This window comes from Rattus norvegicus, chromosome 12, assembly GCF_036323735.1.
Source record: "Rattus norvegicus strain BN/NHsdMcwi chromosome 12, GRCr8, whole genome shotgun sequence".
Lineage (NCBI taxonomy): Eukaryota > Metazoa > Chordata > Mammalia > Rodentia > Muridae > Rattus > Rattus norvegicus.
Window position 1 is genome coordinate 46,649,336 of NC_086030.1, and position 12,512 is coordinate 46,661,847.

The window sequence follows — 12,512 nt, forward strand, 5'->3', positions numbered from 1 at the left end:
CCTGACCAGGAGTGGTGCTGCACTCACTCCTTGAATCCCATTAGGAGGCAAAGGCAAGCAGATACCTGAGTTCAAGACCAGCCTGGTCTACAGAGTGAGGTCCGGACACAGAGACCCCACCTCAAACAGCAGCAGCAACACACACTTGCCTGCCAAATGCCTACCTTGTTTCAAAATCCATCAGGAAAAATCTCCAAAACCCAAGTCTGGTTCTGCAGAACCTGTACTTCCTGGCCCTGCCTGTGAGCCCCGTAGAGAGGACTTCCTTGCAAAGCTGGTTCTTAGGAGTGTCTCAGTCTTGTCACACTGTCCAGTTCATAGCTTGACACCAGCTCCAGAGGTTCCAAGTTGAACCCTCAGTTTAGAAAGTTACCTCTTGGGGGTTGGGGATTTAGCTCAGTGGTAGAGTGCTTGCCTAGCAAGCGCAAGGCCCTGGGTTCGGTCCCCAGCTCCGAAAAAAAAGAAAAAAGAAAAAGAAAAAAAGAAAAAACAGAAGAAAGTTACCTCTTAGGCTGGAGAGACGGCTCAGAGGTTAAGACCACTGACTGCTCTTCCAGAGGTCCTGAGTTCAATTCCCAGCACCCACATGGTGGCTCACAACCATCTGTAACCGGGATCCGATGCCCTCTTCTGGTGTGTAGCTACAGTGTACTCACAATAGATAGATGGATAAATCTTAAAAAGAAAGTTACCTCTTGTCATTGATTTGGGGACCCTGACTCTTTAGCTAGTGTCCAGCAAATCCCCGGGGTGGTTGGAGCTCTGGGCCAGTCCTCTGGAACTGGCTTATGTGTTTACCCAGGATCCTCCTTTGAGGACAGGTTTGGAAGCATTTCTCTGAAGCCTAGCCAACCTCAAGACGAGAGTGTCAAGCGAGTGGCCGCTGCAGACAATTCTCGCCTCTGGCAAACAGTAATGAAGGGCTGGGGAGACGTTCAGAGCACTGGCTGCTCTTCCAGAGACCCTGGTTTGCTTCTCAGCACCCACATAGCAGCATCTGCAACTCTAGTTCCAGGGGCGCCAGGAATGCATGGAGTACATGTGTGAAGGCAAAACATACACATGCATGCGTGCACACACACACACACACACACACACACATCTAATTTAAAAACCAACAGTAACGAGTGACCCTTGTTTACAGGATGCTTCAATTAACTGTTGAACGGGACAGGGATCGCTCCGATACCTAAAGGGTGCTGAGAAGAGTCTGGGCTTCTCCAAATTCCTCATTTGCAGAAAGAGGAACTGGGAGCTCCCAAAGCTGTTAGAGGCTGTCAGCCGCCAGCCATCAGGACATTTTTGTACCCCTGTGGATCCAAGCTCCACTTCCTCCAGGGCTGCAGTGCCTCTCTGGATGGGTCCTTTTGGCCCACCCCATGTTGTGTGACTGTCCTTAACCACTGGACTTCTGAGAGCTGGCACCCACCCTGCAGACCAGAAAGCAATTCAGTGTGTTCATTCTGAGAGCCTTGGCACTGTCTATTCAGATCCTCATCAGCTCCTCCTCTGGGTTCTGAAACTGGAAGCTTTTTCCTTCATCTTTTGCTTCCTGGGTATCCTCCGCCCTCTGCTTGCCCTTTTGCTTCCTGGGTGTCCTCCGCCCTCTGCTCGCCGGGCTGCCCCCTCCCAGCTGCAGGCCGGGCTGAGAGTCTGGGGTGGGTGTAACCCAAGCTGGTGGAGAAAACAGAGGGTGACCTGCCACCTGCTAGAGGCTTCCAGGCTGTGTAACCTCACCGCACTGCTGCCGCGGGAGGTGCGCACCTATGTGGACGAAGGCCCCTCGGCAGCTGGGAGGACACTGGACCATCTGGATCCCAGTTGCCATGGCCACCAAAACCTGAAAGCATTGGCTGCTCCCCTATGGGGACTGACTGGGCTGACTTCCCAAGGTCTCCTCTAGCCCTAGGATTCTACAGTTACCCCCAGCCAGATGACACCGGGTCTGCAGTGAAATAGGAGGTCGGTGACATATGAAGCAGAGGGATAAGAGGGACGTCTTAGAGGTCAGCTTGCCTTCCCTCAGTCAAAAGCCCGCTTTCTACTTCTGCTACAGCTAGTGCGACCGGTCTCCTTTAGTTTTCTTTCTGAGACGGGGTCTGATGAGACCAGGCTAGCTTTAACTATGTAACCAATGACAACCCCTCCCCAACCCCAGCTCTCCTGCCCGCTAAGTGCTAGGATTCTAGACCTAGGTCACATCTGGCTACACTTGGCCTTTTTTTCTTTTACAGCTCTAGCCAGTAATTTTTTTTCATTTTGAGACAGGGCCCCATTATGTAGACCAGGCTAGCCTAGAACTCCCAGGTATACACCTGCCTCTGCTTCTTGACTGCTAAGATTAAAGGCGTAGGCCACCAGGCTCAGTGTTGGCCGGTATGTTTGACGGCTTATTTCACTGGGTCCGGAGAACTTTGCATCACTAGAGGGTGTGTCCCGAGCCTTCTAGGAATTAGGAGGAAGTCACTTATGAGCCAGGCACATGCTGAGCTACAGTTCTGGTTCCCTTTTGCGCATCCCTGGGCCACAGGAACATTGCTCCAGAGGGGACGGATGGCTCTAGAGCCTGAGCAGGAGAGGCTCACCTCACTTACCCACAAGGACGGAGCTGGGAAGTACATCACTCAGCCCTGGTTTCCCCACCAAGGGAGACCTCGGGCCTCACTGAACTGAGGCAGGACAGGGAAGTCGGTGAATGACGCTCTGGTGGTGGGAAGGGCGGGGCAGGAAAACACTGCAGGCTCAGCATAACGTCCCTCCTTCTTGATGCAGGAAGCGTCATGTGTGATGGATGCTCAAGAATTATGAATATCCGGGGCCAGGTCCTACGCCCTCAACCCCAGCACTGGGAGGCAAGAGCAGGAGAGTCTCTGAGTTCAAGGCCAGCCTGACTACATAATCAGAGACCTTGTCTCAAAAAAAATGACAAAACCCCGCTTCTTTCAAGATGAAATCAAAGCCTTTATTAAACCTCCTTCCAATGGCCTGCATCCCGAGACCTGGAACTGAGGAGGAGACGTGAGCATCACCTCCTCCAGACAAGTCAGGTCCAGTCAGGCCACATGAAAAGCAAGCCACAGCGTCAGGTCAGGCGGAGCTCTGCAGCCTGTGCCCCACTCAGATCCCAGCAGACACAGGCCACCCAGCACAGAAGAGGGACCTGAGCTCATCCCTCTGGCAGGGCAGAGTGAGTCAGGCCCCCTAGCGGCCGCTCACACGCTCACTGAGGTCGCTGAGCTCGCTTCTTTCTCTTCTCCAGAGATAAGGGCAAGAGATGGAGGAGGTGATTTTCAGTTGTGTGTGGGTTGGATTTAAGGCTTTGGCTCTGGTTGGCTGATATACTAAAATACTTTCTGGGAACACCATCTCCTGAGCTCCCCTTGGAATAAACATATTTTCAAAAATGAAAACAGTGTGAGCGCAGACGTGGGGCAGTGTGGCTGTAGCGGACCCAGCTTGTCACGTCAGGATGGTGTCATCCACCTGCTCCACAGAGTCCGCCTGGCAGGCCAGCTTCTTCAGCGACCGCCGGCTGCACTCATTCAGCGCCTCCAAGCTGGCCACATCCAGGATCTTGGAGAGTGACTGTGGAAAGAGGAGCAGAAGACACGGTCAGGCAGCGTCAGGGTGGAGGCCAGGCTGAGCCTGAGGCCACTGGGCTGCAACCTATGGGCTCTGGATGGATCGGAGGCAATTCAAAGCCTCTCCTCACGCCCTTCCTAAGCTAGGGACACAGGCTGCTGAGGGGAGGGCTGAGGGCACTGCGGGGCTCAGACAGGGCAGCACCGCCCGGGTTTCTATCCTGCGTTGGGGACCGCCCACCAGGGCCTGCCTGCGTCTGCTGCCGAAACAAAGGCTCTGTGCTCCAGGCGCCTGAGTCTCGGCCACCCTGACAGCTAACACAGACTTCGGGAGAACAGGGTTTCAGGACTGCTGTCCAAAGGCACGGGACAGATAGACAGACATCCACAGTGGGTGCCGCTGGCACCCGGCTGGGCTCGCACCTGCAGCAGCTCCTCGCCCTGCCTCAGTTTGAGCAGATTCACGATGGCCTGCTCGCTGTAGGCCCTCACTACCGTGTTCTTGTCCTTGGTGTTGTCGAGTAGAGCCTTCAGGATGGGCTTGATGGCCTGGGGCTCCAGGGCAGGCCGGGGCTCCTTGTTGGCCCACCAGATCATCTTCTCGGCAACCAGCCTGATGTCACTGGACGGGTTCTGCAGACACTGGGAGAGGAGGGAGGGAGACAGGAAGTTCATTATCAGAAAAGCCCACATTTCCAGAGTGGACACTGCTCCAGCACAGACACTAGGCCCTGCTTCCTCCTTCAAAGTAACGTGTGAAAAGGTCCCTGCCTTGACAGGTGACAAGATGTCTTCCTTCCCCGTCTTGTATGGTGTTGCTAGTCCCTTGGCTCACGACTCGTGGCCCACACGAGGCCTCTGCTGCCTCACAAGGCTGTGATCCTTTGTACTCGGTCGGGCCTTGGTGGTCGCTGGTCACACTGCCTGGGGTGTGGGTCCCTGGATCCTCTCTCAAAGGTTCCTCCCGTTCCTTCAGCTCTACCTAACCCTGGCCTTTGTCCAGCAGCTCTGGGGGGCGCGCCTGCCTTGTTCGTCTGCACTCTTTCAGGGTCAAGGCCAGCAGCCGTCAGTAAACAAGCATGGGCCACAGCATCTACCTGACCAGACCCTTCCTAAACTCTCGGCAGTGGAACAGCCATCTGCAGGGAGGGCAGCTGCTTTCTGGAACCTCGTTACTCAGGGAGGTTCGAGCGCAGCAGACTGTAATTGCCTAGGAGCTGAGGCAGAGTTTTGAACTTGGCCCTGACCCCTGCACACACGAATGTTTGAGGTGGGGCCTGTCAGGAGGGAAGCCCTGCTGTCATGTCCGACTGGTCACCTGGCTCACTCACCTACTTCCCCTAAGTCACTTTGAAGCCCAGGAGAGCCACAAATTCAGTTCTCCTGCTCTGCTTCCCAAGTGCTGGGGTTACCTACACAGCAGTCACTGAGTGCCTTGCCAGCTGAGGGAGCCAGACAGGTGAGGAGATTTTTAGGGTCCAACTCCATTTCCAGGCATGGAGGCGCACGAGCGTGCCCCTTTAACTGCCGCCCAGGGGAGGCAGAGGCAGGCGTCCTTGTGTCTGCAGACTGGGCTAGGGCTGCACAGTGAGACTCTGCGTGAGGTGCTCGGCTGGGCTGCCAAGCCTGACAACCTGACTGGACCCTCAGGACCACAGGAGGAGAGAACAACTCACCAGTCTCCCCTGACCCCCCATCTCCCACTCACTGTTACAAAAACAAAAAGGCTTTAAACCCACGTGCTCGGGTCCTGGGTCCTCCTCATGATCGTCTCCACCCCACTCCTCAGCAGCCTACCTGCACTCACCTTAATGAGCAGGGTGGAGAGTCTGGGTGGCAGCTGTCCCCCTCCTGTCTCGATGTGATACTTCATGAGGAAGCCCATGCCCCGAATCCCACTCACGGCAATGGGGATCTGTGGAGAGCAGCAGCGAGAGCTACACAGGGTGGAGCCACCCCATTCCCGCCCGCCATGCAGCAGCAGAACCAGGAGCTACAGGCCCTCACCGCCCATCTTGTCCCTGATTACCACACCAGCTGCTCTCACTGAGACATTTGCCAGGCCCCGGGAACAAGGAGCCGAGTCCCCTTATCGAGAGACTGTGGGGCTCCTCTAACCCACGCCTCAGTTTAAATGATTAAACCGCAGAGGGAGGGGTCGTTCACTCAGCACCTAACAGGTTAGCCAGCCACAGCAGGACCCAGAAACTGAGCGCCACTCCACACAGGGCTCGGGTAAGCAAGGGGTGGCCATGGGTGGGTCGGGGAGGACAGGACTGAGCCTTACCCTGTCTGCCACAGCGTTGCTGAGGACCATGTCCTGAACCTCATTGCTGTATTTGCCTGTGCAGAGTCTGCTGGGAGCCACGTTCACAGCCACAGACAGCGCCAAGCTCCGGCCGTGCCGAACCATCCAGTCAATGCCAGATACGTCAGCTGAGCAGAGGGACACAACTGGGTGAACTCACACTCACAGCTCACTCCCGCGCTCACATCCAGGGCTTATCCCCTAGCCAGCCAGCCAGTGTGCGGACTTGGGGACCGGAAATGCAGCTATGTTCTAAGATCAGCCATCATCAGGGCTACTGGGGACACCAGTCTGTTGTAGCAGCTGATGCCTGAAGGCAAGTGTAGCCCAGGGCTCCAAGATCCTTCAGAGGAGGGAGAGGAGTGTCGCCCTTGTCCCCAGGCCGGGGCAGCAGCCTACCCAGCAAGCACTGCTGCAGGACCGTGTTGAGCTCCTCCTCAGTCAGAAAGGCACACAGCTCCCCAAGGCACCCGGCTGAAGAGATCCGAGTGTTGTCCTGGCAGGGGAGAGGGGAGTGACAGGGAGTATGGCCAGGAACCTCAGCTCAGGAGCTCCAGGCACCCACATCCCCAGCCCTGACTGGGACCTCCAATCACTCCAATCGCTACCTGCTGGGGAGTTAAAAATGCCACACTGCGCCTAATATAGGAAGCTCCAGTGTGCGTGCAATTGGCAGCCATCACCCAGCAGCAGCAGCACCAGTACCACATTGCATGGCCCCTTGCTGCTCCACACTGGATGCCTCCCGGTTAGCATCTCGACTGCCATCCACAGTGCTTCAGACACAAGAGCACAGCTGGCCGGAAGAGCTGCCTCCTCACCGCTGCCTGCAAGACGCGCTCAACTCTTCCCGCCTACTCCACCCCACGTCCAGTGACTTGCTGCTCTGTCTGCTGTCAGTGCCTCACGACAGTAATGCGGAAGCCATGGTATGAAGAAGTGTCGTCAGGCTGCACAGACGCTTTTTATGGAGGGAGGGGCGGTGTCAGAGATGGAAGTCATATACAAGGTAGGCAAGTGCTCTTCCACTGAGCCAAGTCCACAGCACCCTGTGATGACTGTTTTCTGTCAAACCCAAGGCAGGATACACAAAAGGCATCTTGCCTACCCCATGGCCAGCTTACTCCAAACATAAAGAGAAGTGAGTCTAAGTAAATGCTATTTTGCGATTAAGTCCCACTCTGACCTCATCCCTCCAAACCAAACAGGCTGGCTAGTTTTAGTCAACTTGACAAAAAGTAAAGTCATCTGAGAGGACAGAACATCAAGGAGAAAAATGCCTTCGTAAAATCCAGCTGTAGTGATCTTAATTAGTGATCAAGGGAGGGTGGCCCCGCCCATTGTGGGTGGAGCCATCCCTGGGCTGGAGGTCCTGGGTTCTGTAAGAAGGCAGGCTGAGGAAGCCTTGGGGAGCAAGCCAGTAAGCAGCACCCTCCAAGGCATCTGCATCAGCTCCTGCCTCCAGGTTCCTGCCCTGCCTTCCTTCCAGGATGTGTAACCCTTTCCTCCCCAGCTAGCTTTGGTCGTGGTCTTCATCACAGCCATAGAATCCCTAACCAACCTACCAAACACATTCAGACTAGATGACTAGGAAGCTAAACCAAGCTGACTCTTGACTGCCATCTTCAATCTGAGGATAAGCTGAGAATAGGCTGTCCACCGCGTGAGTCTCTAAGCACTAAGCCCGCTGAGGACTATTTCCAACACCCTCTGGCCACATGAGCTACCTTAAGTTCTACTGTGGAAAATGCAAGTTTGCCTAGATCCGAACCTTTGCTGCACTGGCCCTGTAAAGCTCTAGGACAGAGACCGTGACCAACCGCAACAACGAGGCACATTCCTACTCATGAGGGAGTTGGGGTTGCAGTCAGAGAGCAGCCACTAGGGGCCAAAAGCAGAGCCATGGGCACAGCAATCCAGTACCCACCGTGGCTGTGCACAGCATTTGATACCACAGGAGCCAGGCTTAGCTCAGACTTGCAGCACTCGCATCAGAGAGAATAAGGCAGGATCACAGCCTGGGCTACCCAGAAAACCTTGTATCAAAAAAACCAGAGTTTGCTCAGTGGGTGAAATGCTTGCTGTGCAAGCTTGAAGATCTGAGTTCAGACACCTGATACCTGCATGAAAAGCCAGGTTCCCCAAGAGACTCACTGGCCAGTCAGTCAGGCCTAAAAGGGGGACTCTAGGCTCAGCGAAGAGATCCTGCCTCAAAAAAAGTAAGGTCGGGGGATTGGGGATTTAGCTCAGTGGTAGAGCGCTTGCCTAGCAAGCGCAAGGCCCTGGGTTCGGTCCCCAGCTCCGGAAAAAAAAAAAAAAAAGTAAGGTCGAGATGTGATTAAGGAGAACTTGCTGAGCTGGGCAGTGGCACACACCTTTAATCCTGGCACTGTGGAGGCAGAGGCAGGGGGATCTCTGTGAATTCAAACCTGGTCTACAATGCAAGCCAGGGCTACACAGAGAAACCCTGTCTCACCCCCCCCCCCACTCCTCCCTACACACACCATACACCATACACGACACACACATACAAGGCTGCCACAGCAGAGGGCTGTCTGTGGAGGAAACAGAAGTGCTCCCACAGACTTACCGCCCTGAGTCCTGCCAGGGCAAGGAGGGCATGGGAGCTGGGCCAATGCTTCCCAACTGTAGGACCAATGGGGCGGCACAGCCAGAGCCCCAGGGCCCCTGCAACAGCTGCTGCAGGAGAACAGGGCTCTGCATGGCCCCAGAAGCGGTCTGCTCTATCAGGGGACATCAGGGGACAAGCGGAGAAAGTGACTGAAGCTGAAGCAACTGGGGAAGGTCTGGGGCTCAGGGCAAACACATGCTCAAAACCCGTAAGACCTTGCTTGGTTTGACTCCAGAAATCAGCACCATAAACACTTCCTGACTCCCTGACTGCCAGAGCATCTGAAGGGGAGTGTTGCCCACACCCAGCTGGCAGCTGAACCAGTCACCCACACAACACAGAGAGAACAAGCGCAGACGAGAAGCAGTAGGCTCTGCAGTGCAGCCACTGACCCGCAGCCATACCTCGTCGTGGCCCAGCATGCCCAGCAGGAGTGAGACAATGTTTTTCCGGATGGCAGCATCCACTTTGGCGCCCGCACCCTGAATCACAAACCTGAGGGCCTGCAACATGGTGTCCCTAGGGAAGAAACGCACTGCCTTAATGAACCCCGGGCTCCCCGGGCTCCCCACCTCCTGCCTTCCATCTGCTCGGCATGGCCTGCAGACAGCGCTCCCGAGGCAGTGCCGTACCTTATACCTGGGTCCTCCACCACACGGATTCCATTGAGCAGCTCTGTAAAAAGGGGGTCCACCTTGATGTGGATGGAAATGAGTTTCCCTAGGGCATCCGCAGCCTTGAGGCGTACGCCCCGATTGGAGTCCTGCAGAGCTTTGGTGAAGGTGGTCTGAAGCTGGGGCAGGAAGGGCTTCAGGGCGATCCCGACCTGTGGGAGAATTGCCGTACCTGAAGTCAGGACTCAGACATCAAGGTCGTGGTACACTGACCTTGAACACCGGTGAGCTAGCCAAGCTCGCCCAGCCAGGAACAGACCGCTCTAAGCAGAGAAGACCCAGGGACACGCAGGAAAATCTGTCTGGCTGCTTCCATCTAAAGCGGTGGCTCTCGCCCTTCCTCACGCTGTGGCGACCCCAGCAACACAAGTTATGAAATTCCCACTTCATAGCTGTAATTCTGCTACTGTTACAAACGGTAACGTAAATCTGTGATATGCAGTCCCCGTGACCCCCATGAGGCCTCAATGTCAGGTTAAGAACTGCTAACTTTCAGCTGATGAGTAGAGGAGGCCGTGGCCCTTCCGTGGCCCTGGTTGCATGAGGCTGCAGCTTGTCTGCAAGGACGAGAACTCCAGCTTCTCTGAGCGCACCCACAGCAGGCTCAGAGGCTGCACAGCTCTAAGGTCTGCTCACAGAGCTACAGCACGACTCGGAACTGAGCCCGCTCCGTCTATGGTGCATTCCCTCTGCCTCTAGAGGACATCACATGTCGGTCTCCTGCGAATAGGTTAGAATCCTAAAATTCCTAACTTACTCACCTTGCCCAGCAAGAGGCTGAGTGTCTCCAGCAGGGCCGCCTTCACACTCCAGCTGAACCGGTCCCCAAGGATGCGAATCAGAGGGCCAGTGATGCTGACCACAGAGGGCCTCAGGGCATCGGCCGACGTCAGGCGGATCACCAAGCCCAAGGCCTTGGCTGCTTCTTCCTTTTGCTCAGGACTGCCTGTGAGGACTCCTTCCCGTAGCACTGGAAGGATGGAGGTTACTCCCTGACAAGAGAACCAGAGTTGAGAGTCTAGTCTCAAACACCCCAGGCCTACAAACTCCCCACCCTCAGCAAAGCACTCCAGCAGCCATCTTCTCTCCAACTCCATGAGTCAATAACGTGGCTGAGCCACAGTCACTGCCAAGAGGCTGGGACCTGACTGGAGGGTGGAGGACCCAACAGGCTGATAACACGAGACGTGCACAGCCGCCACCCCCGACCACTCACTGGCTGTGGCTGAGACGCTTCATAGCTTAAACCAAGGGCACTGTGAGCCCGGTCTGCAGGGGGCGCCACAGAGCAGCACCGAACGATGGGGCAAGACAGACAGACTGGCGGCGGCTGCAGCGTCCTATACCCCAGGCCCCGGCTCACCTTCTTTGGAAGGCAGAAGCCCGGCACATGCTCCCCTCGGCACTCGTTGCCTATGTAGCGGATTTCCTTATGGAATTCTTCGATCAGGGCCAGCTGGTTGCCGGCATCCAGCTTCTGTGAGGGTTGGGGGAAAGCACCAATGAGGCCAGACCTTCCTCTCGGGACATGGGGCAATGGGGGCGAGAAGGGCTGGCCTCAAGTCACCCGTGCTGAGGCTGGGTAACGGCAGCAGAGGCTCCATTTGGAACCATTTTACAAATGTCTGCAGCCTTCGGCCCCCTCAGGCACAGACCTGCAGTCCCTCCACTGGACGACTGAGGTGGGAACACCGCTTGAACCCAGGAGACGGACCCGGCACCGGCACCGGCACCCACAGACAGCAGAGGTCAGCAGCCTCACCTTAGTGATGGCGTTGAGAGCATCCCAGCTCTCCCCCAGAACCACAGGGCTGGAGTCATTGAAGAGGCGGATCAAGCCGGAGACCAGGCTGCGCAGGTGGCTGGTATAGTCAGCCTTGGAGCGGGAGCAGTACATGTTGAGGATGATGGCGGCGGCCTGCCTCATGCCCACCTCAGGGCTTCGAGTGGCCTCCAGCAGATCCTCAATGATGATCCGGTGCCCAGTGTCATCCTCTACCGAGAGGATGACAGCCTGACAGTTGGCCATCTCCTAAAAGCACAGGGAATGCGTGCACTGAGCGTGGAGTCTCCAAGTCAGCAAGGGCAGCTGTGGCAGCCCTGGAAGAGCTAGAGGAGCAGCCATGTTGCCGTACCAGCTGCTCGTCTGGAGTCCCAAGCTTTTCCTTCAGCGCTAACATGACTGCTGGGAGAATCACACCAAGGTGACGCGTCAGAGCATCGCCAGCCACAGATGAGAGGAAAGCCAGCACCCGGGTGTTGACAGGTGGTGTCGTCAGCTGGGGAACAGAGACAGTGTCATCCTGACAGCAATTACAGACTGGGGTCTAGGAGAAAGGACCAAGGGAGCCCACTCCCCACTCTGCCTAAGGGAGCCCACTCCCCACACTAAGGGAGGCCACTCCCTGGCTCTGACCTGAGGGCCTGCTCCCACACATCTTGAAAGACAAAGGAGTACCTGAGCTCCTTGATGTACCTTGCCAGACCCACCATTGCACATGCACAGAAGCCCCTGGACTGGGGTGTGTGCGGTGTGTGGAGATTTACCTTGGGTACCAGATAGGGCAGCACCACACGGCTCTTAACGGCCATGACCTGCTTCAGACCATCCAGGGCGAATTCTGACACCTCCTCGTCATCCTGAGAGGAGCATGGGGAGGACTGAGGAGCTGGCTCCGACCGCATCCCTGCTGCCAGGATGCCTCCCCCACTCACCTCCCTGTCACCCATATTTACTTACTGTTCAAGGACAGGCACAAAGCCACATCAGATCTTGTGGCACCCACTCCCTTGCAGAGCCCAAATTCCTGCCATCTTGCGATCTCCCCTGTGTTTCGCTGTCGCACACAGTAAAGGCCACATTGGTCGGTGTGAGGGAGACCCACTCACCAGCTGCTTCAGCAGGAACGGGAGAATGTCCTCCAAAGCCTGGTGGCCAATGGTGGAGTGCAGCTGCTCAAAGGTTTTGGCCGCCGCCTCCCGGACCTCCTCCAGGGGATCACATAGTGCCTTCCGTGCCGTGGGCACAAGGGACTCAGAGAAATAGAGCACCTACAACAAGCCAAGCATAGGCATGTGGCCGGGACCCCAGCTCAGCCAGATCCCTGTGCTAGACCATTCTATCGACTCTGACCATGAAACTGAAGTACAAAAAGACAGAGAGCACCTGAGCAGCCCAGGAGCCCCTCACCGAGAATTAGTAACTAAAAATTCACGTAATCGCTAAGTCCCAGTTGCTTCCTGTCTTCTACAGAACTCCACAGACCACAGCAGGAGCTCCAAGACCTGCCCTCCAGCTCTCTTGGAAAGACGAGTTC

The 12,512-nt window shown here is 56.0% G+C and overlaps 1 protein-coding gene and 1 long non-coding RNA gene across 2 annotated transcripts in view; one reads left to right on the plus strand and one right to left on the minus strand.

Annotated features, from left to right (window-relative positions):
* Positions 1-1,572: 1,572 nt before the first annotated feature.
* On the plus strand, positions 1,573-3,490 carry LOC120096002 (uncharacterized). The gene is made up of 2 exons (XR_005492052.2): positions 1,573-1,962; positions 2,773-3,490. It is a non-coding gene; the product is annotated as an uncharacterized LOC120096002 (long non-coding RNA).
* Positions 2,938-12,512, minus strand: part of Gcn1 (GCN1 activator of EIF2AK4) — a 62,847-nt gene continuing 53,272 nt past the window's right edge. Inside the window, exons 46-58 of the mRNA NM_001168664.1 lie at positions 12,085-12,246; positions 11,743-11,835; positions 11,331-11,474; positions 10,958-11,227; positions 10,559-10,672; positions 9,957-10,187; positions 9,154-9,347; positions 8,926-9,040; positions 6,289-6,385; positions 5,869-6,017; positions 5,389-5,496; positions 4,005-4,223; positions 2,938-3,585 (exon numbers count right to left, since the gene is read on the minus strand). Of these exons, the coding sequence (NP_001162135.1) occupies positions 3,460-3,585; positions 4,005-4,223; positions 5,389-5,496; positions 5,869-6,017; positions 6,289-6,385; positions 8,926-9,040; positions 9,154-9,347; positions 9,957-10,187; positions 10,559-10,672; positions 10,958-11,227; positions 11,331-11,474; positions 11,743-11,835; positions 12,085-12,246 (2,022 nt within the window). The 3' untranslated portion in view covers positions 2,938-3,459. The remainder of the gene's footprint in view (positions 3,586-4,004; positions 4,224-5,388; positions 5,497-5,868; positions 6,018-6,288; positions 6,386-8,925; positions 9,041-9,153; positions 9,348-9,956; positions 10,188-10,558; positions 10,673-10,957; positions 11,228-11,330; positions 11,475-11,742; positions 11,836-12,084; positions 12,247-12,512) is intronic.